The sequence below is a fragment of the Esox lucius genome, chromosome 19 (genome assembly GCF_011004845.1).
Source record: "Esox lucius isolate fEsoLuc1 chromosome 19, fEsoLuc1.pri, whole genome shotgun sequence".
NCBI classification, from domain to species: Eukaryota; Metazoa; Chordata; class Actinopteri; order Esociformes; family Esocidae; genus Esox; species Esox lucius.
Genome location: NC_047587.1, coordinates 28277920 through 28305735, shown reverse-complemented (window position 1 = coordinate 28305735; position 27816 = coordinate 28277920). Strand labels below are relative to the sequence as shown.

Genomic DNA, 27816 nt, shown 5'->3' with positions numbered 1-27816 from the left:
AAACTTGGCCTACATGGGAGCTCAGGAAGGAAAAACCTCTGCTCTCAAAAAAAATTGTCAAGACACGACTGACAACACCTGGATAAGGACCAAAACTACTGGAACAATGTGTTCTGGACAGATGACTCAAAGGTGGAGTTGTTTGTCTACAATACCATGTTTGGAGAAAACAAAACACTGCATTTGATCATATCCTCATACCAACCGGGCTGCTTTGCTGACTCAGGGCCTGACCAAGTTGCTATTATTGAATCAACCATCAATTCAATATTGTACCGGAGAATTCTTGAGGAGAATTTGAGGCCATTTGTCAAATGCTGAAGCTGAACTGAACATGAATTTTGCAACAGGACAGTGATCCAAGACATATAATCAAAGCTACAACAGAAAGGCTCAAAAGAAGAAATGGAGGGTGTTGGAATGGCCGAGCCAAAGCCCATATCTCATTCTAAATTAAATGCTGTTGGGGAACTTGAAGCAGACCTTACAAACAAGAAAGCCCTCAACATTACACAGTTGAAGCAATAATGTAAAGAAAAGTTGACAAATATTCTTCCAGGTTAATGTAAAAGACTGATAGCCAGTAATAAGAAATCGTTGCATTAAGTTAATCCGCCCAATTGGGAAAACACCAGCTATTGAAAGTTGGGGTACTTTTCTGCATTATGAAATGGCAGGACTACACAGAAAAGAGCTGTGAAATGAGGAAGCTTTTTTCTACAACACAGTGTTCTTGTCACACTGCAGTAGTAACAATTGCTAGAACTGGTCATTTTTCCAACGCAAGCTTTAATAAATCATCGCATTATTTTTTATATTACTGTGTTAAAATTAATTCAGGTATTTTATGGGTCAACACAAAGCATTTTTGTCAGTTTGGTGGACTTTTATAGTGAAATGTTAAGACTCGTTTTACCCGGAAGTTTTTATTATCATCGTCATGTCACGTGTGCAAATATCCGCTTGTTAGGAAGCGGCATGAATACATATAAAAAGCATGTACATTGTAATAAATTATAGTAAATATTGGCGAGATACAATTATAGTAACAGGAACTACAAGTACACACTTTTTCCAATTTAAGTGACTTTACAGCTGACTGCTGCTGCCATCATATGCAATATACCTAGCTGTTGTAAAACTCTCACCAACTGCTGAGCAATGTGGACCGCAGATGAGATAACACAGTTGTGCTACCAACGCTTCAGCGAGTTGCCCAAGAGAGGAAAGCCCGAGCCGGGTAGAGAGTGGACACTATTGGCCGCAGTAATTAAAGTTTCAGTGTTGCCCAATCAAGAGAAAGGTGAACTATAAATGCGTCTTTTTGGCGTTGTTTTAGCCCTATTTCTTTCTGTTCGCAAGTTTTTATTAATGTCAGATTAAAACGAGGTATGCTTACAAGCACTGGTTCTCAACCAGAGGTTCTAGGACCCATGGGGGAACTATCTTCAGAGGTTACTTGTGAATGCTCATAGGCTTAAGTGTGATTAACCTGAAGTATTCACCTGTGCCCAAAGTGTGTTCTTCATCGAATGATTGGACCAAAAACGGAAATGACTTTATTTGCTAAGTACAAATATACAATGGGGAGGAAGAGTATAGGATATATCCTATACATTCATTTACAGTTGATGTACACATTTGTTGATTTACAGTGCTATCTAGTTAGTGCGTGTATCCAGCAAGTTGTTAAGAGCAGAGTTTTGGGTGTGTGGTGCAGCAGTTAGCTGTTAGCAGGTTGGTTGATGTGGCTTGTACAGTCATGTTACTCTCTGTGGCAGATGGCAGGTTACTGAGGGTCACAACAGAAGGAAATAAACTGTTCAGATGTCAGGACTTGGTTTTGGCTGTAATTGATCTTTCCTGGGATGTTAGCCAATTAGTTAAGTGTTTGTCGGTTACTTCAGGAGTCAAATTTCTAATTATTATAATTTTCAGCGCAGCCACTTGATAGTATTTTTGGGTAAGCCCGTGCAGCCATTTAGGAAAGAGCAGCTTTGTCCTCCATTGAAAACGTTGGTGTTTTTTACATCCAAGACACCACTGGCCAAGTCTTGAACAAAACTTGGGCGAGTGGTGTTTTTAATCAGAAACATCATTACCAGAATGACACTGATTGGCCAGATGGTGGTGCTACAATAAGCATTTTAAAATACTAATGTTGCAAAATCATATTTGTAACCTTGGTCACAACAGATTTGACTCCTGGTGCTTCTGCCTCTTGGGTTTTCTACCAACTTTGCCGGAGACCCCTTCAAATGCTTCTCCTCTGGGATTGAATTAACAATCCACACCAACTATTGTTCAATGCAACCTTTTTCTGATTAGTACTAGTATGTTGAACAGCATTGCCAATACTGACCAATAAACATTCACCTTGTAATGGTCTGGCACATAACTGCCTGTAGACAGGTTTCAGGGATCTTGTAGTAGATGCCGGGGGTTGATGGCACAAGCAGGGAACCTTACCAACAGTGAGTTGCTGTGTTCTAGATGTAAGATGACCTGAGCCCGTATTAATAATTGTGCCCGGTGTGAGATAAGGTTGTTCTCTACAAAGGTTGTGGAGCATTATTATGCAGGAGTGGGTCAACGTCATTGGTTTTTGCTCTCTGGGAGGGAGGCACCATAGATTTGTCAACCCCCAGAGGAAGAGCAGCTCTGTCTTTTCAAGTTTGCACTTGAGGTAACAGGCCAACATCCAAGCAGAGATGTTTTCTGTTGCATTGGTTTTCTATTAAGTGCCAGTAGTACAGTAAAGCCTATGTTTTATCTTCACACAGTTGAGAAGGAGGTAGTGTCTTTGGGGACTGGCACCAAATGTTTAGGACGCTCATCCATGAGTTCAAACGGTTGGTATGCCAGTGCGCACGCACACACACACACACACACAAAAACACTGAAAAAGGCATAAACAGAGGTGCTGATGATGACTTTCTTGTCCCATCAGGGGATGTGCTCAATGACAGCCATGCAGAAGTAATTGCCAGGAGGGGCTGTATAAGGTGAGAGCATGACAATGGTGTATGTGTGACATTTGTTTGCGTGTGTGCAGTGTGTTTCACCCGCTTTGTTTTTGCAGGTATTTGACTGAGCAGCTGCGAAGGGCAGTAAGTGGCCAGGACAGCTCTGTGTTCTGTCAAGGAGAGGGGAGGGGGAAGTGGAAGATGAAGTCCGGGGTGTCTTTTGTGTTCTTCACCAGTCACACACCATGTTAGTAGACCTTTGTCAATGTCACGCCCTGTTCTGTAGTTTTAGTGTGGCTTGTGTTATTTACCCTCCAGACGCGTATTACATTTCTTTAGAACTGATACGCTGAGACACGTCTCATTATTGTCCCCAGGCGGGGATGCCTCTATCGTTCCCATTATGACCGACATCCAATCCCAACCCTGCCCACCAGTACGGTCAGAGGAGATTCCCCATGGAACCAATGAAAAGCCAGAAGGACGAAACCAGAAGCGCAGAGCAGAGACACAGGATGATGGGATCAATAAACATTCAAGATTTAAGACGGAGGCAAAGTCAGATGATTGGCTCCAGTGTGGCCGGAGCTTGGGCGTACGCCCTCCCGCTGAAAGCCCAGTGCCCGAGGGGGAGAATGCACTGGCCAACGTGGTGTTGAAACAAAAAGACAGTGCTCCGAAAGAACCGGAGGACGTCCACCGGACTGGCGCCAAATGTGTCCCTGGAGGCCCAGAGGATCCCCGCCAGCCTGGGATAGGGTACCACAGCACTGGGTTGCTGAGGGTGAAGCCTGGCCGGGGGGAGCCCACTCTGTCACTCTGCTGCAGTGACAAACTGGCCCGGTGGGGTGTTTTGGGTTTCCAGGGTGCGCTGCTCTCCCATTACCTGCAGGGGGCAATCTACTTCAGTGCAATAGTGGTGGGGAAATGTCCATACAGCCACCAGGCCATGCAGAGAGCTCTGATCACTAGGTGAGCGGCTACATGAGACTGGGGAAATACTGGAGGGGTTTAAAGGGAAGTTGAACATGGGAATGTTTTGAATTTGTGAAAACTTTGAGAGATTGGATATTATAGAAATTATTAAAATGTTTTAGCATGGATGTCACCATAGAAGGCATCCACCATCTAATGTAGAGAATTGGGTGGTACTTTCCATCTTGGTCATCAGGAGGGATTGACTAATTAATTATACAGAGATTAATTATACAGGCTACTCAACTCCATTCCTGGAGCGCAGAAACATTTATGTTTCTAACCAACTGTTCTGTTGTACTCACCTAGCACCCCAGTCCCTGAAGTCTTTCGGCCTTCCAGGACCAGAGTTGAATAACTCTGGGGTACTTTAACATGGAGATTACTTCAGATTTACATAAATGATTTATGTAAATCTATTTGAGTGTATTACTTTTTTTTTTTTATTAAACACAAATACAGTGTTGTTTTTTTGTTTCCGAAGGGCACAATAATTATGTGTTTGTTTTTGTCCTGAGAGTTAAGGGAAAGTAATTAGTGACCCTGTGTTTAAACAAATTTGAGGAGAAGTGATTGGTTCCTCTGTGTTTCTCCAGGTGTTCTGATGTGAAAGCCCTGCCTGTTGGCTTCTCAGTGCATGCTCCAGAGCTCCTGCAGTCCAGCCTGGAGTTTGTTCACAGCCAGGCACAGACGGAGCACAGTCATCAGCCTGGCCAGGGCAGAGTCTCACCCTGTGGAGCAGGTGGGAAACTGTTGTCCCCCCCCCCCCCCCCCGATCACTGTCACGTTACGTAACACTGTTTCACCCTGTTTTTCCCTCATGCATCCCATTTTCACCATGTGATCTTCCCAACTATCCTAGTCCAACTTGAGCCCTGTCTGGCAGAGTTCACGTGACATAATGTTGATGTTTTATTTCTGCCTATCCTTTGAGGCGTGCTTGTCCTATGTCCTGTTTCAGCTATTAGCTGGTGTGCTGTGTCAGACCAACCACTAGATGTCACTGCTAATGGCTACAAACATGGAGTGACTAAGAAGGCTCTGGGCACATCAAAAGCAAGGTAATCTACACCAACTAGTCCCAGTGACATTCTTTTGGGGTTTATATATCCCCTGCCTGTCCTGCCCAGGTCTGTACTCCCCAAAACTAAAAAACTCCCCAAAACGAATGTGTTTGGACTAATGTCAAATGTGTAGGCCTATGATGTTACAAAACAATGTGATTTTAAAATAGGCTATTGAATCTTTGTAGCCAGTTAAGTATCACATTTCTGTTGTTCATTTTATTTTCCTTTACAGGCAGTAGACTATATAATTGAGCCAGTATATTTAGATCTATTCCACAAATGCTCCAGTGTTCAATGGATATGTGTTTTTGTTCATAAACTATACTCTCACCTAGGCAAAATAGTTTAATAATATTATAATAATGCGTTATTAATGCTACTATAATATTAATAAATTATTCAGTAGATGTTGGTGGTCAGTAATCACTTAAGGTTGTGGCATAGTTTAGGCTACAGTAATATTTTGGCTAAACAATCAAATCACTCAGTAAGTACCCTACAAGTGAATTTAAAAGCTTATTTTAAACAGTAAAATGTTAAATGAGGTTATAAGACAGCTTTCTATACTAAATGCTTCCATGTTTCCATTACTTTCTTTAGCCAGAAATGAATTCTGAAGATCAGGCTTAAATGACCATACAAAGCAAACACTTTATATTTATAACGGTGTAATGACTAGGGGTGTTTAAAGAAAACAACATGGATTTATGAATAGGTTACATTGCTGCACTAGGACCTTACATGCATTATGTAAATGACTCAGCACCTTTCAACTGGAACATGCCATACAGTATGTAATTTCATTAACTCACATACATCTACATGTAAGTAACAGTAAGATAGTGCCTCATCACATTGGTACCTGTGTTCAGTCCCCTGAACTTTAGATTGATGGCTGTCCATTTGTTCTCAGGTCTCTTATTTGTAAGGTGGAACTCTTTCATGCTTTCCTGTCAGTCCTGGCTGCCAATGACAAGTCCTGCTTGCCTGAATCTCTAAGGTAATACTTTTCAAGGGAGGGAAGATACGTGCTGCTATCATATTGTTTTATCTAAATGTCATGTTATTGTCCATATATTCTGTTTGAGTAGTGGATAGTGTGGTGTGCATAGTCAGCATTGAGTGCCAAATGTTTTTCTTTTTCTTGAATAAATGGATGAGCGGTTTAGATTTCCTGCATGTGGTAATATTTTAGATCAAAGGTCTCTCTGTATTTGTGTGTGCGTGCGCGGGCATGTGTGTGTGACTGAGAGTTTACTCCCAACTAAATAAGTGACCCTCTGTTCTTCAACTCTCCACCTGATAACCCGATCCTACCTAACCCCCCTGGGAACCTATCATTTTCTTTCAAGCTTCTGTGCTCTCTGAAATAAAAGTAGGGATTATACAACAAGGAAAGTTAAGTCTCAAAACTATCTTCTGCACACTCTTGGAGCAAGCTATTGTCTGTAAAATTGGAGTGTAGCTACATTTAATTGTTATGGGGAGATTTAAGCTCAATGAGTGCATTCCTTTTTTTCTTTTTTTGGGATTAAGTTACCAGTTAAGACACTAAAAGATGAATTGCAATACAGATTTCATAAATAATTTCCTATTTCCTATAAAATGTAATACAACCCTGTTTCCAAAAGAAAGTTGGGACACTGTGTAAAATGTAGATGAAAACAAAATGCTCATCATTTAAATCCTATATTTAATAGAAAATAGTATATAGACAACATATCAAATGTTGAAACTGGGATATTTTATAATTTTTATTATTGTTTCTTGAAAAATATGCCCACTTTGAATTTGATTTGTTGGGAGAGAGGCAATGAAAGACTAGAAAAGTTGTAATGCTAAAATACTAAACCTGGTAGGACATCACCCAACTAATTAGGTCAATTGGCAACAGGTCATTAACATAATTGGGTATTGAAAGATCATTCCAGAGAAGATGGGTCTGTCAGAAGTGAGGATGAGGAGGGGTTCATCACTCTGAATGACCGTGCGGGCAAATAGTGCAACCATTTATGAATAATTTATCTCAACGTAAAATTGCTAAACATTTGGGGATCTCATCATCTACGGTACATAATATCATTAAAAAATTCAGAGAATCTGGAGAAATCTCTGTATTCAAGGGACAAGGCCAAAAACCAATATGGGATGGCTGTGCCACTGCATTAAAAACAGACATGATTCTGTAGTGGAAATTACTGCATGGGCTCAGGAACACCTCCGAAAACCATTGTGTGTGAACACAGAACTTAAAACTCTACCATACAAAGAGGAAACCAGAACCCATGAGAGGGACCATCCGGCTTCTTATCAGCACACAATTCAAAAGCCAGCATCTATGATGGGATGGGGGTGCATTAGTGCACATGGCATGGGTGACTTGCACATCTGTGAAGGCACCATTAATGCTGAAAAATATATACAAAGCAGAAGGGGATACAAAAAGAAAATCACAACACAAGTAAAACATTTTCAATTTTCCATTTGTCATTTAGCAGACACTCTTTAAAAGTGTAAGATTTCAGAGGTTTTCAAAAACTGGGCAGGGACTGCCGTAGTGATGGTACAACCAAGAGACCAGAGATGGCACAATGAAGAGCTTGGGTGGGATGCAGGGTTTGAGCATTGCTTGAAGGTAGGGAGGGGCAAGCACTGTGGTCTTGTAGGTATGAGTTTGAACTGAAGCTAGTGGAGAGAGTGAAGGAGCAGGGTGACATGGGAGAAGTTAGGGAGGTTGAACACCGGTCGGGTTGGGATGTCCACGCACCAGTGACCCCTACACTATTAAACACAAGAAAACAAACCAGACAATGTCGAAAGGACAATAATAATGCATTGAGTAATTGATAATGCATATTTTTGAAGAACTAGAGAATTTAGTAGTGTGAAGGTGCCAATAGATATGGTCACACCTATAAATAGAACAGGAATCCCATGGACTTGATTCTACCTCCTGGAAAAAAAACTATTTCCCATCCATCCATCCATCTTCTTCCACTTATCCGGGGCCGGGTCGCGGGGGCAGCAGTCTAAGCAGGGATGCCCAGACTTCCCTCTCCCCAGACACTTCCTCTAGCTCTTCCAGGGGGACACCAAGGCGTTCCCAGGCCAGCCGGGAGACATAGTCCCTCCAGCGTGTCCTAGGTCTTCCCCGGGGTCTCCTCCCAGGAAGGCATTCAGGAGGCATCCGGAACAGATGCCCAAGCCACTTCAGCTGACCCCTCTCGATGTGGAGGAGCAGCGGTTCTAATCTGAGCTCCTCCCGGGTGACCGAGCTTCTCACCCTATCTCTAAGGGATCACCCAGCCACCCTGCGGAGAAAGCTCATTTCGGCCGCCTGTATCCGGGATCTTGTCCTTTCGGTCATGACCCAAAGCTCATGACCATAGGTGAGAGTAGGAACATAGATTGACCGGTAAATCGAGAGCTTCGCCTTGCGGCTCAGCTCTTTCTTCACCACGACAGACCGATACATCGACCGCATTACTGCAGATGCTGCACCGATCCGTCTGTCAATCTCCCGTTCCATCCTTCCCTCACTCGTGAACAAGACCCCTAGATACTTAAACTCCTCCACTCGAGGCAGGCACTCTCCACCAACCTGAAGTGGGCAAGCCACCCTTTTCCGACTGAGGACCATGACCTCGGATTTGGAGGTACTGATTTTCATCCCCACCGCTTCACACTTGGCTGCAAACCGTCCCAGTGCATGCTGAAGGTCCTGGTTTGAAGTGGGCAACACGACAACATCATCCGCAAAGAGCAGAGACGAAATCGTGTGGTCCCCAAACCTGACACCCTCCGGCCACTGGCTGTCCATAAAAATTTCAAACAGAACCGGCGACAAAGGGCAGCCCTGCCGGAGTCCAACATGCACAAGTCGGACTTACTGCCGGCAATGCGAACCAAGCTCCTGCTTCGGTCGTACAGGGACCTGACAGCCCTTAGCAAAGGACCCAGGACCCCATACTCCTGAAGCACCCTCCACAGGATGCCGCGAGGGACACAGTCGAATGCCTTCTCCAAATCCACAAAACACATGTGGATTGGTTGGGCAAACTCCCATGAATCCTCCCTCACCCTGTAGAGGGTATAGAGCTGGTCCAGTGTTCCATGGTCCGGGCGAAAAACAATTTCCCCATTAGATTAAAAAGGTTAATTCCAGTAAATGATTACTTTTCTGTTGTTCATTTGACCTCTCACCACTTGCCTTGTGATGTATAGTTTCCTAATACATGACATTAACTGACACTGAGGCTTTGTGTTTGTTGTTTCTTGTTCTTTGTGTCAGTAGGGGTGAAGATCTGCAGACATACTGGGACTACAAGCAGGCAGCTCAGTTATACCAGCAGGCCTGGCTGCAGCTGCGCTCACAAGCCTTCCCATTGTGGCCTCGCAGTGACCGCGACCTGCTGCTGTTCCACTGATTACCCCCCATGACTTCACGTCACGTTGATTTGTCATGAACAGATTTTAGTGTTTGTAAAAGGCGCAGTGATACGCTTGGATGCTGCTTCCTTCGACGTATCAATACCACAGTCTAAAGAACCCAGAGAATTTATGACTTTTTTTTTGTGAGTAGTTAATCAGTTAAAGAGGAAATGAGTGATAGGTCCCGTACCATGGAGGGTACTGAGCGCTTAAAGTATTTACATTTTAGTTAACATTTAACTAAAAGTATTGTGTGGTCATACAGCTTATGTCCCTCAGCAGCTTCTTTCTGTCTCTCCCAAATGTTTTCCACTCTGTCAGTGAAGAATAAAATGCCCCAAAATATATCGCATTTGCACCTCCCATCCTATCCTGATTATCCTGACAGCGCATGGCTACGTATCCTGACTATCCTGACTGTGCATGGCTATGTATCCTGACTGCGCATGGCTACGTATCCTGACTATCCTGACTGCGCATGGCTATGTATCCTGACTGCGCATGGCTACGTATCCTGACTATCCTGACTGCGCATGGCTATGTATCCTGACTGCGCATGGCTATGTATCCTGACTGCGCATGGCTATGTATCCTGACTGCGCATGGCAATGTATCCTGACTGCGCATGGCAATGTATCCTGACTGCGCATGGCTATGTATCCTGACTGCGCATGGCTATGTATCCTGACTGCGCATGGCTATGTATCCTGACTGCGCATGGCTATGTATCCTGACTGCGCATGGCTACGTATCCTGACTGCGCATGGCTACGTATCCTGACTGCGCATGGCTACGTATCCTGACTGCGCATGGCTACGTATCCTGACTGCGCATGGCTACGTATCCTGACTGCGCATGGCTACGTATCCTGACTGCGCATGGCTACGTATCCTGACTGCGCATGGCTACGTATCCTGACTGCGCATGGCTACGTATCCTGACTATCCTGACATAACAGGGACTGGGTCACTGTTATGTCGGCAGGACCTTCAGATGCAATTAAGTACACCCACACCACGACAGGGTATGTTGTATACCCTCCTTGTGGGTTTTACATATACTCAGACAGCTGATTGTCAGGTGAGTGGCAACGTGTCTTCATATACTGTTCCCAGACACCTCCAACCAAATATGTGGAAAGTAGCCTTTGGGGGACTAATGTGTAAAACCAATCCATGTGTGAGCTAACAAACTCATTGACTATGTGTACACAGACACTAATTGCAACTTAAAAAGCCACAGGTGTGGGAAATCCACCTTTAATTGCCATTTCCATCTCTGTGTGTCACCTTGTGTATATGTAACCAGGCCAAACATTCAAGGCTATGTAAACTTTTGATCAGGGCCATTTGGGTGATTTCTGTTATTGTGATTTAAAAAGGAGCCAAACAACTATGTAATAATAAATGGGTTCATATCATCACTATCCTTGAATAAAAGACAAGTTGTTTTGCATGATCAGTCATATTTTCTAAATCAATGCCAAAATATCACAAATTCTGCCAGGGTATGCAAACTTATGAGCACAACTGTACACTCAGTACAGCCTACTGTGTGGAACCGTGCCCCTACTGTACATGATTAGACTACATCTCACAAGCTGAAGTTAGACACAGTGTCACAGTTCTGTACTATCATCTGATAACCCATGTATACTACCTGACACTACCTTCATGGTACTTCATCTAAGCAGCCTCCATAGGTGCCTTTATTGTTTGCAGCCACGGCCTGCAGTCTGGTCATTAACTAACATTAAATGATGACAACATGGTTACTCTGCTTGCTTGCCTCTGAAGATTATCAGGGTCGATCCTGGTCACTTGGTCCCTAGATGGGAGACCAGGTGCTGCTGGAAGTGTTATAAAAAGGCAAGAAGACAGTACCCTTTGATCTATATATCAAGGTGCCATCTTTTTAGGATGTAAAATTGGTGCCTTGTTTCGGTGGTCTCTAAAGATCCTAATGCCCTGATCACAACAGTTCTGGCCTAAGCCCTGTTGTCATGACCAAATGTCCAATCTGGCTCTCATACCAACCTAACTATCCAGTCATTAATTAACTACTTCCAACTTGTCCCCCACTTTAACTATTCCCCTGGTGGTTGCTGTAAATGAGAACGTGTTTTCAGTCAACTTGCATGGTAAAATAGAATTCAACAAACTCAATTTAGTTTAACAAAGTTAATCCTTTTTTTTCATACTGTGAATTATTCACATAATCACTGAAAATAATAGTTACCTCCAAGTATTGGGACAGTAAAGTGAAAGTCTATTTGCTATATTTTGAAGGCATCCAAAAACTATGAAAAGATAAATTTGAGGCAAAACTCGACTATTTTGGGGACAACATTGTTGACCTTAAAATAGTCAGAAGACTGCATCGTTGAAACCGCGACGATGTGTTGCCATGGAACAAGCAGCGGCAGCCATGGTAACACCCGGACGCTAAACAACCGGAAGTACCGAGTTAGCAAGAATAAGCGTGGTGGCCGTTGAGATTTCAATTCGAAGCAGTTGAAAAGTATATTATGGACAACCTAAACGTTATACTACAGATTGCTTTTATAGTGCTAATTTGTGCTTTTGGATTTACCTGCCAGCAAGACAAATGTTAGTTTGGTTAGCTTGCTAACTTAGCAACGCCACGAACTGTCTGGTCAAGTACCGAGTTAGCTAACCACATTAGCAAGATAACTACTCGTCAACCCTTCTTCCGACAAGCTATTCGTCATGGCATTTTATGAAGTCTATTCTCACCCGGTTTTAATTAGATACAAAACAAGTGTTTGCACGAAAGCCACGTTGTTTATTTGTATGGTCTTGTGCCTCACTTACATCCCACCCCTTCTGGTTGCGTACAGGAGCCAAGGTAACGTTAATTCAAGACTAAGTTAGGTACTAGTAGTTAATTAGCTAGATTGAGTTGAGTATAATTATTAAATACCGTTCTCACGACGGTAGAATGTCAACAGGAATAGATTATTCACTACAGTTTTTACAGTGTACAGTACAGTAGCCATGTCTCAATTCCAAATTCCTGCCTTCTTGAATGTTCTTGTTGGTAATGACTTAAAAGGTATGCAAACTTTTATTTTCAAAATAGCTATTCCTCTATATTGTTGTCTAAAACGCACGGCTATACGCTGAGTTTCGTGCAATGTGTATGTGTGCTCACCTGAATAAAAATCCCAGGTTACACTGTAAAATATGTAGGTGCATATTATGTTTGTAGAATGACTGCAAACAGCAGACTCCTAAAATATATAATGTGATTCAGTATTATTCCCTTCCTCTGTTTAGGGTTCTGGGTGAAAAGGAGTACATACGAAGAGCAACCTGTTGTTCGCTTCCAGTACCAGACTCTGATAATTGCAGTAACAAGCACCAGCGGTGATTATGTTGCATGGAGCACTTTTCCCAATTTTAATAACATGCAAGGGGCTCACCTTCGAATACCTTCTGTCTCTGTAAGTGTGAATACTTTGTACATTGTACTTTTTGGGAACATAAAGATTGCTCACTAATCTCTGGGAATGTTTAATGTGCAGGTGCGAGAGGAAGATCAGAATCAGGATGGAAAGTTGGACCGTCTTAAGTTCAGACTTGACCTTCCCCTTCGGCCTGAAGAGCAAGTGTACAGCATCCAGCTACTACTGACCTTCTCCTACAAGCTTTTTGTATGCCCCTGTCTATAAAATCAGATACGATGCCCAATGGATTCACTATATCTACAAGCTTTTTTTTCTCACTGCTACTGCCTCCCTTTGTCATTCTCATCAATCTGGCTCTTTTCTCATTGTTTATGTGTTTGCAGAGAATGTCAACTGTTGTGATGCAGACACTAGCCTTTGTGCAGCATTCTTCTTCAGTTCCTGGCTCTCAGCTCTTCATCATTGGAGATCTGCGGCTCCAACAGAGAATCCCACTTCCACACCGTGGTCTCCACACTGTCTACAATGTAAGGAGGCACACTATCACTCTTTCTGTATCTGTATATCACTTTATTTTTCTATAACTCTCACTATCTCTTTCTGTATTGCATTCTGTATGTCTCTTTCTGGAACTCTTTTTCTGCTTCAGTCTCTCTTTGCATCTCTATCTCTCTTTGTATCATATTCTGTGTCTGTATCTCTTGGTCATCTTCTGTATCTGTCAGTATCCCGTAACTTGAGTCATTGGATAGTGGTAGTTATGCTGTGAATCTGAAGATGGTAGGCCTGTCAAAATTTACATTTTCTTATACTCAAACATAATTTCTTTGCTTTACTTTGTAGCCTAGAGTACTTAATTAGAATACTACCTTCGTTTGGTGAAAATTTAGCATATAGGACTGTATGAAAATACAGTGGATTAATTTAATGCTGTATTTGTGTCTACTGAAAGTTAAGTATAATGCACAAATGTTGCTCCAAAACCTGTATATATTGTTCAGCATTAATGGTGCCTTCACAGATGTGCAAGTCACCCATGCCATGTACACTAATGCACCCCCATACCATCACGGATGCCAGCTTCTGAACTGTGCACTGATAAGAAGCCGGATGGTCTCTCTCCTCTTTAGTCTCGAGGATGCAGCGTCCATCATTCCAAAAATAATTTCATATTTTGATTTATCAGACCACAGAACAGTTTTCCCCTTCATCCTCAGTCCAGAATTATTTTTAATACCCAATCATGTTACTGACCTGTTGCCAATTGACCTAATTAGTTGTGTGATATTCCACCTGGTTTAGTTTTTTAGCATTTACATAACAAATTTACATTAAATAAAGGAAATTGACAGAGGAATAAAGTATTGAACACAGTAAGAAAAAGCAGTGAAGTAGCTGATTCCACTAAATAGATAACTTACCTTTGGTAATTTGAATCAGCTTCGTTAGTACATTTTGGTAGGTTCCACTCTTTTAAAAAGGGTTATGCTCCTCTGAATGCAAGTAAACACCTTATTTGTTACTGAACTGTCACGCAAGAGACATCCCATGATGGGGAGAGGCAAAGAGCTCTCCCAAGAACTTTGCAACAAGATTGTTGAGCAACACAGCAATGGCACTGGTTACCGATGGATTTCTCAACTCCTAAATGTTCCTATAAGCACCATGGGGACCATTATCCACAAGTGGAAGGAACATCACTCCACCATCGACCGGCCACGCATCGGAGCTCCTCGCAAGATTACCAACTGGGCAGTCAGAAAGTTAGAAGAGTAGACCAAGAGCCAAAGACCACTTGGAAAGTGCTCCAGAAAGACCTGGAAGCAGCAGGTATAGTCATCACAGAGAAAACAATAGGCAACACACTCCAAAGCCACTGTCTACATGCCCAATCACCTCAGAAGAAAAGGCATGTTGAAGCTTGTTTGAAGTTTGCAATACAATATTTGGAGAAGCCTGTAAATTACTGGGAGAATGTAGTGTGGTCAGACAAGACAAAAATCAAACTTTTTGGCAACAATACGACACGCTATGTTTAGAGGAGAAATGGCTCTGCAAAAATACCATACCTACAGTGAAGTTTAGAGGTGGAAGCATCATTGTATGGGACTGTTTCTCTTCTCATGGTACCGGCGCATTTCAAATAATCAAAGGAAAGATGATTGGAGACTTGTACCAGGAAATTCTTTGAGGATTAGACACAGGTGGACTTTCCAGCAGGACAATGATTCAAAACATACTGCAAAGGAGACTCTCAAGTGGTACAAGAGGAAGAAAATAAAGGTGTTTGGATGGCCCAGTCAATCACCAGACTTAAACTCTAAGATCATTTGTGAAAGGAACTGAAGTTCAACATTCACCAGCGGGACACCCAGAATCTTCAAGATCTAGAGACTGTCTGTGTTGAAGAATGGGTCAAAATCCCATCTGAACACTGTGAGAGAGAACTTTCCTTGTAGAAGAAGCATCTTGAAGCTGCTATTGCACACAAAGGCTTCTCCACCAAGTTTTAAATAAATTCAGTTAGCATGTTCAATACTTTTTTTCCTATGTAATTTCCCTTTCCTATGTAACATCACTTTTTTTTATGGATTGGAATGTTATGATATTTTTCGCTGTGTGGCTTTATTGAGTCAGTACCAATGTCTGGTCTGAATTTTATGAATAGGTGCATTGGAAATATTTTCATGACAATATTGTTGACGTATTGAATACTTATTTCCCCCTCTGTACATATATGTATAGATATGGACTATAAATTGAGATGCATTGAGACATTGCCACAGTGATTACGGATGTACAGCACCATAGCGCTTTTCCTTTTCATTTGTTAATTTAACAAACAAGCAGCTCATAATCAAATGCCTTTATCTCAGAAAACATGATGGAACAATTAAAAAGCAACATTAACTCTTCCTCAAGCTGCTGACTGTAGTGCACCTACAGTGGATATAAAGTCTACACACCCCAGGTTTTTCTGATATAAAGAATGAGATAAATCATGTCAGAAATGTTTCCACTCTTAATGTGACCTATAATGTGAACAATTTAATTGATAAACAAACTGAAATCTTCAAGGGGGAAAAATGAAAAATATAAAACTTAAAATAACCTGGTTGCATAAGTATGCACACCCTTTTATAACTGAGGATGTGGCTGTGTTCAGAATTAACCAATCACATTCAAACTCATGTTAAATAGAAGTCATTACACACCTGCCATCATTTAAAGTGACTGATTAATCACAAATAAAGTTCAGCTTGTTCTTGTAGGATCTTCCTGACATTTTCTTAATTGCATCTCAGAGCAAAAGCCATGGTCCGCAGAGAGCTTCCAAAGCATCAGAAGAATCTCATTCTTGAAAGATATCAGTCAGAAGAAGGGTACAAAATAATTTCCAAAGTATGAGATATACCATGGAACACAGTGAAGACAGTCATCAAGTGGAGAAAATATGACACAAAAGAGACATTAACAAGAACTGGACAACGACCCTAATCACACATCCAAATCAACAAACGCATTACTTCAACAACATTTTGGAATGGCCCAGCCAGATACCAGACCTGAATCCAATTGAACATCTGTGGGGTGATCTGAAGAGGGCTGTGCACAGGAGATATCCTCGCAATCTGACAGATTTGGAGCGCTTTTGCAAAGAAGAGTGGGCAAATATTGCCACGTCAAGATGTGCCATGCTAATAGACTCCTACCCAAAAAGACTGAGTGCTGTAATAAAATTAAAAGATGCTTTAACAAAGTATTAGTTTAAGGGTGTGCACTCTTATACAACCAGGTTATTGTGAGTTTTAAATTTTTTATCTCTTCCCCTCAAAGATTTCAGTTTGTTTTTCAATTTAATTGTTCACGTTATAGGTCACATTAAAGGTGGGAAAAGTTCTGACATGATTTATCTTTATTTCATTCTTTTAAATCCCAAGAACCTGGCATTTTAACAGGGGTGTATATACTTTTTATATCCACTGTATGCAACCATAATTCTGGAAAAACTAAACCATGATCCTATTTCAAACTTTTGCATTGTAGAACAGCATATGGATCACTGTCCTCCCTCAAATAGCCTACATGCTATTTGATTCATATATTTAAAAAATAATAATTTTTATAGTTATGTGGTGTGTTTGTTTTGTGTTGCTTGTGAGTTGCTTTTTTTTACTGACTACCCATGACATAGATTAGTTAAATTAGGTACTACATTGTTTGCTTGTGATAGCAAGCTAGATTAATACAGTTTTATAAGGTAACCTATAGGTCAAAGTCCCTGATCTACATATTAACAATTTAATTGTTGACTTACTGCATGTTAGTGGTTGGAGGAACTGTAACCTGTCCTGACAGGGCTTTAAGAAGCACATTTGGCAGATGGGAATCGATGAAACACTCTTCAACCTCAAGTTTCTTCGGTTGTATCACTAATACTGTAGTTTTAGTGTGGTGACTGGATTAGACGCTTCAGGAGAGAGTTTTTGTGTTTTTGACTAGGGTACACTGCAACAGCTTGTGTACTCTTAAACAAAGCCTCATCATGGTTGTATGAGTACTAAAAGCATTCACTCCCCCAATCACAAATATTGTAGTCATACATAAGTACACCTCTTTATATATCAGGACAGTGACACACCTTGCATGCTTCAAAACTGCTTTGTGTCCTTAACCTATAACTCAAGGAAGCTGTCTTTGGTTGCCTACAGTTTATTCACATTTTACAGGGTATTCTGTATTATTTACTTTATCAACCAACTCTTATCTGTTTGTCTGGCTGACCACTGATGAATGCAGAAGGGTGCTTGTCAGTATTTGCTGTATCAGATTTTAGGATTACATTTCTGACAGTCACATTTTATGCTCATACTGTCAGAAGTGTACAGTGCCAATTTGTGCTGTAATTTAAACATTTGATTAGTTTTGTAACAGAGGTCTGCTATCATTCACTCCCTGTACTAAATAAGCAGTATTCTCCTTTCATCTTGGGGTTGCCAAATAAATGGGTCAGAGACTTTGAATAAACTGGAGAAGGCTCTACTTTTGCAGAACGTATATTTAATTCAGAAGCTCCAAAACTGCAGCAACTCCTTTATATTTCTATTATGTGTACTTATTAATTGGTTTGTCCTCTGTTATAATCTAGGTATCAGTAATTGATGGAGCAAGTCCATTTGCAAGCACTTATGATCTTGCCAACATCATTGGATCCTATCAGGATAGAAACTGTAAGTAGGAATTCTGTGCTGTACTAATGTTGTATTACAACCATGTAAATAACTTCACAGTTTGTCGTGGAAACATTCATTGGGACATTTTAGAATGTTCTTTGGTTTGGTTTACAAACAACATGGCAACCAAATTTTACAATGGTCTTTGACCACCCAGGAAACTTTAACCCCGTTTCCAGAAAAGTTGGGACACTGTGTAAAATGCAAATAAAAACAGAATGTAATGATGTTCAAATAACAACCTATCAAACATTGAAACTGAGAAATTTTATTGTTTGTGGAAAAATACAGTGGGGAGAACAAGTATTTGATACACTGCCAATTCTGCAGGTTTTCCCACTTACAAAGCATGTAGAAGTCTGTCATTTTTTATCATATGTACTCTTCAACTCTGTGTGACGGAATATAAAACAAAAATCCAGAAAATCACATTGTATGATTTTTAAGTAATTCATTTGCATTTTATTGCATGACATATTTGATACATCAGAAAAGCAGAATTTAATATTTGGTACAGAAACCTTTGTTTGCAATTACAGCGATCATACGTTTCCTGTAGTTCTTGACCAGGTTTGCACACACTGAAGCAGGGATTTTGGCCCACTCCTCCATACAGACCTTCTCCAAATCCTTCAGGTTTCAGGGGTTTTGCTGGGCAATACAGACTTTCAGCTCCCTCCAAAGATTTTCTATTGGGTTCAAGTCTGGAGACTGGCTAGGCCACTCCAGGACCTTGAGATGCTTCTTACGGAGACACTCTGTCTGAATCCCATCAGAGGAATGCTATAGTGGGTGAAGAAACAATAAAATGTCTCAGTTTCAACATTTGATATGTTATCTTTTTACAATTTTTTACTGAATATAGGGTTTAAATAATTTGCACATCATTGCATTTGGTTTTTATTTACATTTTATGCCGGGTCCCAACTTTTTGGGAAACAGGGTTGTCCTTCAAATCCTGGAAACCCTACATAGCATTGTCAATGCTAAAACTAATTCTATCCATCCAATGTTCTCATTTCAGCTTTATGATACACAACTGGCTAAAATATCAGCTTTTTTACTAAAAAGGCATTATTAGAATCTTAAAAAAAAATAATACATACACAAAGAGTGGAAATGTAGTGTATATAAAACACAGAAACAATAGTGCATATTATGTTTAACCAGTAATAGTACATATAAATCAACTTTGAAACTATAATAAGGCAAGATCAATGTATTTGTTTTGGGGTTAGCCAAAACCTTATTACCCAAAATGTACTGGTTAAACACAATATCTTAACTCTTTTGTACTTCTTTCTTGTACTTCAGGTAACTATTTACATTTACAAGTGTCTGAGTAGTATAAATGTCTACCCGACAAATGTTGGAATATGCATGCTGATCATTTGGGGAATATTTTTATAGAATACAAATAAAAAAAATATAAATAATACATGTATACACTTCGTAGAATTCTCTGTATACATAATCAGTTCACAATGTTTTGTCTGCTATTGCTTACTCTTAACACTTCTGTCTTACACAGTAACAACGGTTCTGTCCTGTCCAAATCCGGTGTGGACTGTGGGTCGCCCTGCTGGATCACCCTTCCAGATAAATGCTGAAGTCCGCTACCCAATCGAGGTTATCAGATATCCTTTAGTGTCTATGTGTTTTTGTGTGTGTGATATACAGTGGGGCAAAAAAGTATTTAGTCAGCCACCAATTGTGCAAGTTCCACTTAAGATGAGAGAGGCCTGTCATTTTCTTCAGGTACACTTAAATTATGAGAGACAAAATGAGAAGAAATAAAATCCAGAAAATCACATTGTAGGATTTTTTATGAATTTATTGGTAAATTCCTTGGTAAAATAAGTATTTGGTCACCTACAAACAAGCAAGATTTCTGGCTCTCACAGACCTGTAACTTCTTCTTTAAGAGGCTCCTCTGTCCTCCACTCGTTACCTGTATTAATGGCACCTGTTTGAACTTGTTATCAGTATAAAAGACAGCTGTCCACAACCTCAAACAGTCACAATCCAAACTCCACTATGACCAAGACCAAAGATTTGTCAAAGAACACCAGAAACAAAATTGTAGACCTGCACCAGGCTGGGAAGATTGAATCTGCAATAGGTAAGCAGCTTGGTGTGAAGAAATCAACTGTGGGAGCAATTATAAGAAAATGGAAGACATACAAGACCATTGATAATCACCCTCGATCCGGGGCTCCACGCAAGATCTCACCCCGTGGGGTCAAAATGATCACAAGAACGGTGAGCAAAAATCCCAGAACCGCACGGGGGGACCTAGTGAATGACCTGCAGAGAGCAGGGACCAAAGTAACAAAGGCTACCATCAGTAACACACTACGCCGCCAGGGAATCAAATCCTGCAGTGCCAGACGTGTCCCCCTGCTTAAGCCAGTACATGTCCAGGCCCGTCTGAGGTTTGCTAGAGAGCATTTGGATGGTCCAGAAGAGGATTGGGAGAATGTCATATGGTCAGATGAAATCAAAATAGAAATTTTTGGTAAAAACTCAACTCTTTGAGTGAAAACCTCCTTCCATCAGCAAGGGCATTGAAGATGAAACGTGGCTGGGTCTTTCAGCATGACAATGATCCCAAACACACCGCCCGGGCAACGAAGGTGTGGCTTCGTAAAAGCATTTCAAGGTCCTGGAGTGGCCTAGCCAGTCACCAGATCTCAACCCCATAGAAAGTCTTTGGAGGGAGTTGAAAGTCCATGTTGCCCAGCGACAGCCCCAAAACATCACTGCTCTAGAGGAGATCTGCATGGAGGAATAGGCCAAAATACCAGCAACAATGTGTGAAAACCTTGTGAAGACTTCTGTTTGACCTCTGTCATTGCCACCAAAGGGTATATAACAAAGTATTGAGATGAACTTTTGTTATTGACCAAATACTTATTTTCCACCATAATTTACCAATACATTCATAAAAAATCCTACAATGTGATTTTCTGGAGAAAAAGAAATCTCATTTTGTCTCTCATAGTGAGGTCTTTAACAGGTCTCTCTCATCTTTTCAAGTGGGAGAACATGCACAATTGGTGGCTGACTAAATACTTTTTTGCCCCACTGTAGATGCTACCCATCAAGTTTGACAATTACAGTTTATTTGTTTGTACAGACAGGGTGGGACATCGTTGTTTATCTTAATTATTGTATTTTTGCATAACACCTTTATTGCGAAACACTGGTGCCATTATTACAGTTGCTAGGGAGAGTTTATGCATCCCATTTTGGTCAATTAGTGGAGGCAAGACATTTTGATCAATTGGCAGAATATAATCAGTCTATTACATCCACATTAAAAGTAAGATAAATGAGAGGCCACTGCAAATAAGATCTGTTTCCTTAACCAAGTGTCTACCTATCGGCCTGGGTTCTGGGAGATGATAAAAAACGCCTGGATCCAGTACGTTAGTGTGCTGCTCATCTTCCTCTGGGTTTTTAACCGGATTCAGACCTTTGTTTTCCAGAATCAGGTGCTGCCCACTCTACCTATACCACTGAAACCACACTACTCTTGATTTCATTAATTGGTTTGGAGCATGGACACTCATAGATATAAACAGCACATTCTCCAAACAACTAGGATGTCCAGAACAGCTGAAACACAGCAGAACCTGGCCAGACAACTGCTTTGCTTTACTTTGTGGCAATCTGTGAGCCACATACTGCTAGCATGTAAGTGTTATTTTGCCTACATATTATTTGCGTAACCATCACTACATAAACACAAAAGGTACACAGACATTCAGTTACTTCAATCAATTAGCATTTGTTTTGCAAATGAACTGTAATGGAATAATTGACTTTAATTTAGCTATGTTGCTGGCGCTATGTGAATGTATAAACATAGCATTCACATAGCATACATTCATTGTGGACCGTGATAAAGACATTTCTGGTTTCTATAATAAATAGTTTTTCATTTGTACATACCTTTTGGAAATGTTAATAAATGTTTATATATTTTTACCCTGTCATATTTGCATTCACTGCTACCAACAGCATCAAGAACATGTTGATTCAATTCACAATTATAAGACAATGTGCTGCATTACAGTTGTTTGTTTATGCAACCAAAAGTGACAACCAAATGTTTGTTTAAAAAGTGCAAATTTACAATCCACAATCCTATTGCAGCTGATTATTTTACAGTTGTATGTTGCATCAACATAAGGGGAGCCTGTGTAGACTAATAAGGGGAAGAATCTATTTAATACATTTTAAAATAAGTCAAACTGTACAATATGTGGAAAAACTTAAGTACTTTCCAAAAGCTCTGTAAATACGTTGATGACAATAACTTTGGTCAAAGGAATTGCTTCAGCATTAGTTTCAAAGATAATGTGAGTGTTGATGTGTAAAAAGATCCCACCATTGACACGTCTAGGGTGATTTCATACTGCATTTGTAATACCACTGTTTGTTCCTGGTTGAGGTTTAGTGTCACAGCTAAAAGATGACTGGTTGTTTTACATTGTATGGTGGTACCTGCCTTGTCCTGATGTGGTTGGTCTCCACATTGTATGGTGGTACCTGCCTTGTCCTGATGTGGTTGGTCTCCACAGCTTTTGTTCTGCTTTATCTGTGCTGTTACCAAGTGTCTAACTCTTTTATTTTACTCTGCCCCTTCGCCAAAGAAAAGTTTAGTTTAGCACCAATTAAAAAAATTACAATGGTCAAAGGTTTGGGGAGGGGTTTTGCGAAAGGTCAGTTCTCCAGGCAAATGCGTTTAATACTTGGGCTTGTATAAATACAAAGCTATAGAATGTATGGTGTGGTTTATACAGGGTGCGGGTTATAAACGGGGAAATACAGTTTTCTTTCAACTGTGTGTTCTACCACAGTTGATGTATCCACAAGGGAAGTGTTTTGATATTTTTGGAAGAGATCTTTTCACTCCTTGTTTATATATTTTTGTATCAACAAGTTATATTAAGTATAGAAAGAATATCAACCATGCCAACATGATCATGTGGAAAGAGGTTAAATAGTTGTACAAAACGTCTACATTAACTGAGAAGACTGTCCATGTACACCTGAGACCAAGACAGAGTGATGCAAGAAAGAGTATGTGTGTGCATGTACAGTTGAAGTTGGAAATGTACATACACTTAAGTCATTAAAACAAATTAAACAAACTATACCAATTAAAACAAACTATAGTTTTGGCAAGTCGGTTAGGACATCTACTTTGTGCATGACAAAAGTAATTTTTCCAATTGTTTACAGAGAGATTTCACTTAGAATTCACTATCACAATTCCAGTGTGTCAGACGTTTACATACACTAAGTTGACAGTGCTGTTAAACAGCTTAGAAATTGGCATAGCTTTAGAAGCTTTTGATAGGCTAATTGACAACATTTCAGTCAATAGGAGGTGTACCTGTGGATGTATTTCAAGGCCTATCTTCTAAACATTTTAAGAAATCAACCAAGACCTCTGAAAAAATGTTTTTAGACCTCCACAATTCTGGCTCAAACTTAGGAGCAATTTCCAAACGCCTCAAGGTATCACATTCATCTGTACAAACAATAGTATAAACACCATGGGACCACGCAGCAGTCATACCGCTCAGGAAGGGGACAGGTTCTGTCTTCTAGAGATGAATGTACTTTGGTGACTTGAGGAACATTATGAAGAGTTCAGTGTTGCCCTGGCCTCCAAATTCCCCAGATCTCAATCTGACTGAGCATCTGCGGGATGTGCTGGACCAAGAAGTCCGATCCATGGTGGCTCCACCTCGCAGCTTACAGGACATGAAGGATCTGCTGTTAATGTCTTGGTGCCAGATACCACAGGACACCTTCAGGGGTCTTGTAAGGTCCATGCCTTGTTGGGGCGGCGCTGTTTTGGCAGCATGCAGTGGACCAACAGCATTTTCCAAAAAGGTTGGGACACTGCGTAAAATGCAAATATTAACAGAATGCAATGATGTGCAAATCACTTATCCCTTCTGAAAATAGTACTAAGACAACATATCAAATGTTGAAACAGAGAAATTGTATTGGTTTTGGAATAATACATGCCCATTTTGAATTTGATGCCAGCAACATGTTTAAAATGTTGGGACAGGGGCATATTTACCACTGTGTTGCATTGCCTTTTTTTTAACAATACTCTGTAAGCGTTTGGGAACTTAGGAGACCAATTGCTGGAGTTTTGAAAGTGAAATGTTTCCCATTTTTGCTTGTTATAGGATTTCAGCTACTTGTTTCATAATGCACCAAGTGTTTTCAATGGGTGACAAGTCTGAACTACAGGCAGGCCAGTCTAGCACCCAGACTCTTTTACTACAGAGCCATGCTGTTGTAATACATGCAGAATGTGGTTTGGCATTGTCTTGCTGAAATAAGCAAGGCCTTCCCTGAAAAAGACGTAATCTGGATGGCAGCATATGTCAATAAATAAAAGGCAATTCTAACAGGCTTAATAGAGTAGTCAAAACGAACAATACCTCAAGAAGGGTAAGGTGAACTGAGCAGAACTAAGTAGTGGAGCTAATAAGACTGGTGAGTAAACGGGTGACTAGAATGCTGGTAATTGCCATCTAAGGACTGGGATGCGTTCAGGTGACTGGGAGAGTGGGGTGCTTTCAGGTGACTGGGAGAATGGGGTGCGTTCAGGTGAATGGGAGAGTGGGGTGTGTTCAGGTGAATGGGAGAGTGGGGTGCGTTCAGGTGAATGGGAGAGTGGGGTGCGTTCAGGTGACTGGGAGAGTGGGGTGTGTTCAGGTGACTGGGAGAGTGGGAGAGTGGGGTGCGTTCAGGTGACTGGGAGAGTGGGGTGCCTTCAGGTGAATGGGAGAGTGGGGTGCGTTCAGGTGAATGGGAGAGTGGGGTGTGTTCAGGTGACTGGGAGAGTGGGGTGCCTTCAGGTGAATGGGAGAGTGGGGTGCCTTCAGGTGAATGGGAGAGTGAGGTGCCTTCAGGTGAATGGGAGAGTGGGGTGCCTTCAGGTGAATAGGATATTATGTACCGTAGATTATGAGATGCCCAAACTCTTTACAATTTTATGTTAAGATACGTTATTCTTGCATTGTTGCACTATTTGCCAGCACAGGCTTTCACAGAGTGGGGAACCCCTCCTCCTCTTCTTAATGTCTTATCCTCTCTGGGATGCTCTTTTTATACCCAATCATGTTACTGACCTGTTGCCAATTAACCAATCAGTTGTGAGATGTTCCACCAGGTTTTCTCTTTAGCATTACACAACTTTTCCAGTCTTTTGTTGTCCGTCTCTGCTTTTTTTTAAATGTGTTGCTGGGATCAAATTCAATGTGGGTGTGTATTTTTCAAGAATTTATAACATTTCTCAGTTTCAACCTTTGATATGTTGTCTTTGTACTATTTCCTATTGAATATAGGAATTAAATGATTTGCACATCATTGCATTCTGTTTTTCTTTACATTTTACACAGCGTCCCAACGTTTTTGGAAACGGGGTTGTATATATATTTTAAACAGGGAAATGTGAACTTTGCCCTAAATCCAAGTAAGATTATGCTGACGATTTTGCAGGTTTTCCTACTTACAAAGCATGTAGAAGTCTGTAATTGTTTATCATAGGTACTCTTCAACTGTGAGTGACGGAATCTAAAACAAATCCAGAAAATCACATTGTATGATTTTTTATTAATTAATTTGCATTTTATTGCATGACATAATTATTTGATACATCAGAAAAGTAGAACTTAATATTTGGTACAGAAACCTTTGTTTGCAATTACAGAGATCATACGTTTCCTGTAGTTCTTGACCAGGTTTGCACACACTGCAACAGGGATTTTGGCCCACTCCTCCATACAGACCTTCTCCAAATCCTTCAGGTTTCGGGGCTGTCGCTGGGCAATACGGACTTTCAACTCCCTCCAAAGATTTTCTATTGGGTTCAGGTCTGGAGACTGGCTAGACCACTCCAGGACCTTGAGATGCTTCTTACGGAGCCACTCCTTAGTTGCCCTGGCTGTGTGTTTCGGGTCGTTGCCATGCTGGAAGACCCAGCCATGACTCATCTTCGATGCAGGGAAGGAGGTTGTTGGCCAAGATCTCGCGATACATGGCCCCATCCATCCTCCCCTTAATTCGGTGCAGTCGTCCTGTCCCCTTTGCAGAAAAGCATCCCCAAAGAATTATGTTTCCACCTCCATGCTTCATGGTTGGGATGGTGTTCTTGGGGTTGTACTCATCCTTCTTCTTCCTCCAAACATAGTTGTTGCCTTCTCATCAAGCTGCTTGCCTATTGTCCTGTAGCCCATCCCAGCCTTGTGCAGGTCTACAATTGAATCCCTGATGTCCTTACACAGCTCTCTGGTCTTGGCCATTGTGGAGAGGTTGGAGTCTGTTTGATTGAGTGTGTGGACAGGTGTCTTTTATACAGGTAACGAGTTCAAACAGGTGCAGTTAATACAGGTAATGAGTAGAGAACAGGGCTTCTTAAAGAAAAACTAACATGTCTGTGAGAGCCGGAATTCTTACTGGTTGGTAGGTGATCAAATACTTACGTCATGCAATAAAATGCAAATTAATTATTTAAAAATCATACAATGTGATTTCTGGATTTTGGGATTTTTCTGGATTCCGTCTCTCACAGTTGAAGTTTACCTTTGATAAAAATGACATGGTTTGTAAGTAGGAAAACCTGCAAAATCTGCAGTGTATCAAATACTTGTTCTCCCCACTGTAAGCTCTATTGAAAACATACAGTTTAATGTGAGGACCGCTTTTATATTGAATTTCTGGAAGGAAATAGGAAGGTTTTGACAATCGTTAATATGTAACTGATTGAGACTGCCTAATCTCCTGCAGGAATTACAATGAAAAACAGATTCCTTTCTGATTAACTGCTGGCAAATACAAGTTTTCTTCCTTGTCAGTTACATTACTTTCGGTTGGGCCCTGCAACCGAGGTCAGTGAATTTATTAGACTGGGGTGTTCTAAAGTGGTTGCTTTTGAGATTGAACTTTGTGCAGATTAACTTTGTGGACTTTCTGTAAATATTGTTATTTTGGTTTAGCTGGTTGAAGGGCTATAACTTTTTCTGAATTTTATGGCCAAGAAACAGTGCCCCTCTTTGTTTCTCTTTTCTTTCAGTAACAGATGCATTTGGCTATTATGTACCTTTCCAACTGGCGCAGTACCAATTGATTAGCTCATGTAGCTTGGCAGTCAGTTCGACAATAGTTTCTCCAGTGTTCAGGAATAGTGAACTATGTGTAGTTCAACTAGTCATTAATGGAGAAGCAGTTATTTCTTAACACAGAGTCATACCCACTTTATCTCATTTAAATATGCTTCTTCATTATTTTCTCATGAATAAATATAAAATAGATTTTATGACCATCGTGTGATGTGCTCAATTATGTATGGAATCTTTTGAATGTAACATGTCAGTAATTGCCTGTTATGCTAGATACAGTGCCTTCAGAAAGTATTCAGACCTCTTCACTTTCTCCATATTTTGTGTTAGACTTAGTTTATAAATCACAAATATAATAATAAATATAAATAATATACACATGTGTATATATAGCCATCAATCTACAATTACCCACTAATTAAAAAGTGACAACACATTTCTGTAAATCCTTTGATTTCATGGAAATGATTTTGAAAGGCACATGTCTGTCTTTATAGAGTCCCACACTTCACAGTCCATATTAGAGAAAACATCCAAGCCATTAAGTTCAAG

At 40.7% G+C, this 27816-nt stretch overlaps 2 protein-coding genes across 5 annotated transcripts; both read left to right on the top strand.

Moving 5' to 3' along the window:
- The first annotated feature begins 971 nt into the window (after nucleotides 1–971).
- Nucleotides 972–10695, top strand: adat1 (adenosine deaminase tRNA specific 1). 3 transcript variants are annotated; one of them, XM_010884082.5, is made up of 9 exons: nucleotides 972–1303; nucleotides 2784–2852; nucleotides 2951–3005; nucleotides 3083–3213; nucleotides 3344–3938; nucleotides 4538–4683; nucleotides 4903–5002; nucleotides 5922–6008; nucleotides 9303–10695. In XM_010884082.5, exons 1-9 carry the CDS (start codon nucleotides 1162–1164, stop codon nucleotides 9433–9435), a joined length of 1458 nt encoding a protein of 485 aa, XP_010882384.1. In that variant the 5' UTR covers nucleotides 972–1161; the 3' UTR covers nucleotides 9436–10695. The 3 variants fall into 3 exon arrangements, with proteins under 3 accessions (XP_010882384.1, XP_010882383.1, XP_010882385.1); XM_010884081.5 differs by having other exon boundaries at nucleotides 9300–10695; XM_010884083.5 differs by lacking the exon at nucleotides 972–1303 and adding an exon at nucleotides 2643–2686 and having other exon boundaries at nucleotides 9300–10695.
- A 1139-nt stretch (nucleotides 10696–11834) lies between these two features.
- Nucleotides 11835–22055, top strand: tmem231 (transmembrane protein 231). 2 transcript variants are annotated; one of them, XM_010884084.2, is made up of 7 exons: nucleotides 11835–12307; nucleotides 12739–12905; nucleotides 12987–13115; nucleotides 13253–13396; nucleotides 18019–18100; nucleotides 19635–19740; nucleotides 21486–22055. In XM_010884084.2, exons 1-7 carry the CDS (start codon nucleotides 12169–12171, stop codon nucleotides 21643–21645), a joined length of 927 nt encoding a protein of 308 aa, XP_010882386.1. In that variant the 5' UTR covers nucleotides 11835–12168; the 3' UTR covers nucleotides 21646–22055. The 2 variants fall into 2 exon arrangements, with proteins under 2 accessions (XP_010882386.1, XP_010882387.1); XM_010884085.3 differs by lacking the exon at nucleotides 11835–12307 and adding an exon at nucleotides 12357–12514.
- The last annotated feature ends 5761 nt before the right edge of the window (nucleotides 22056–27816 follow it).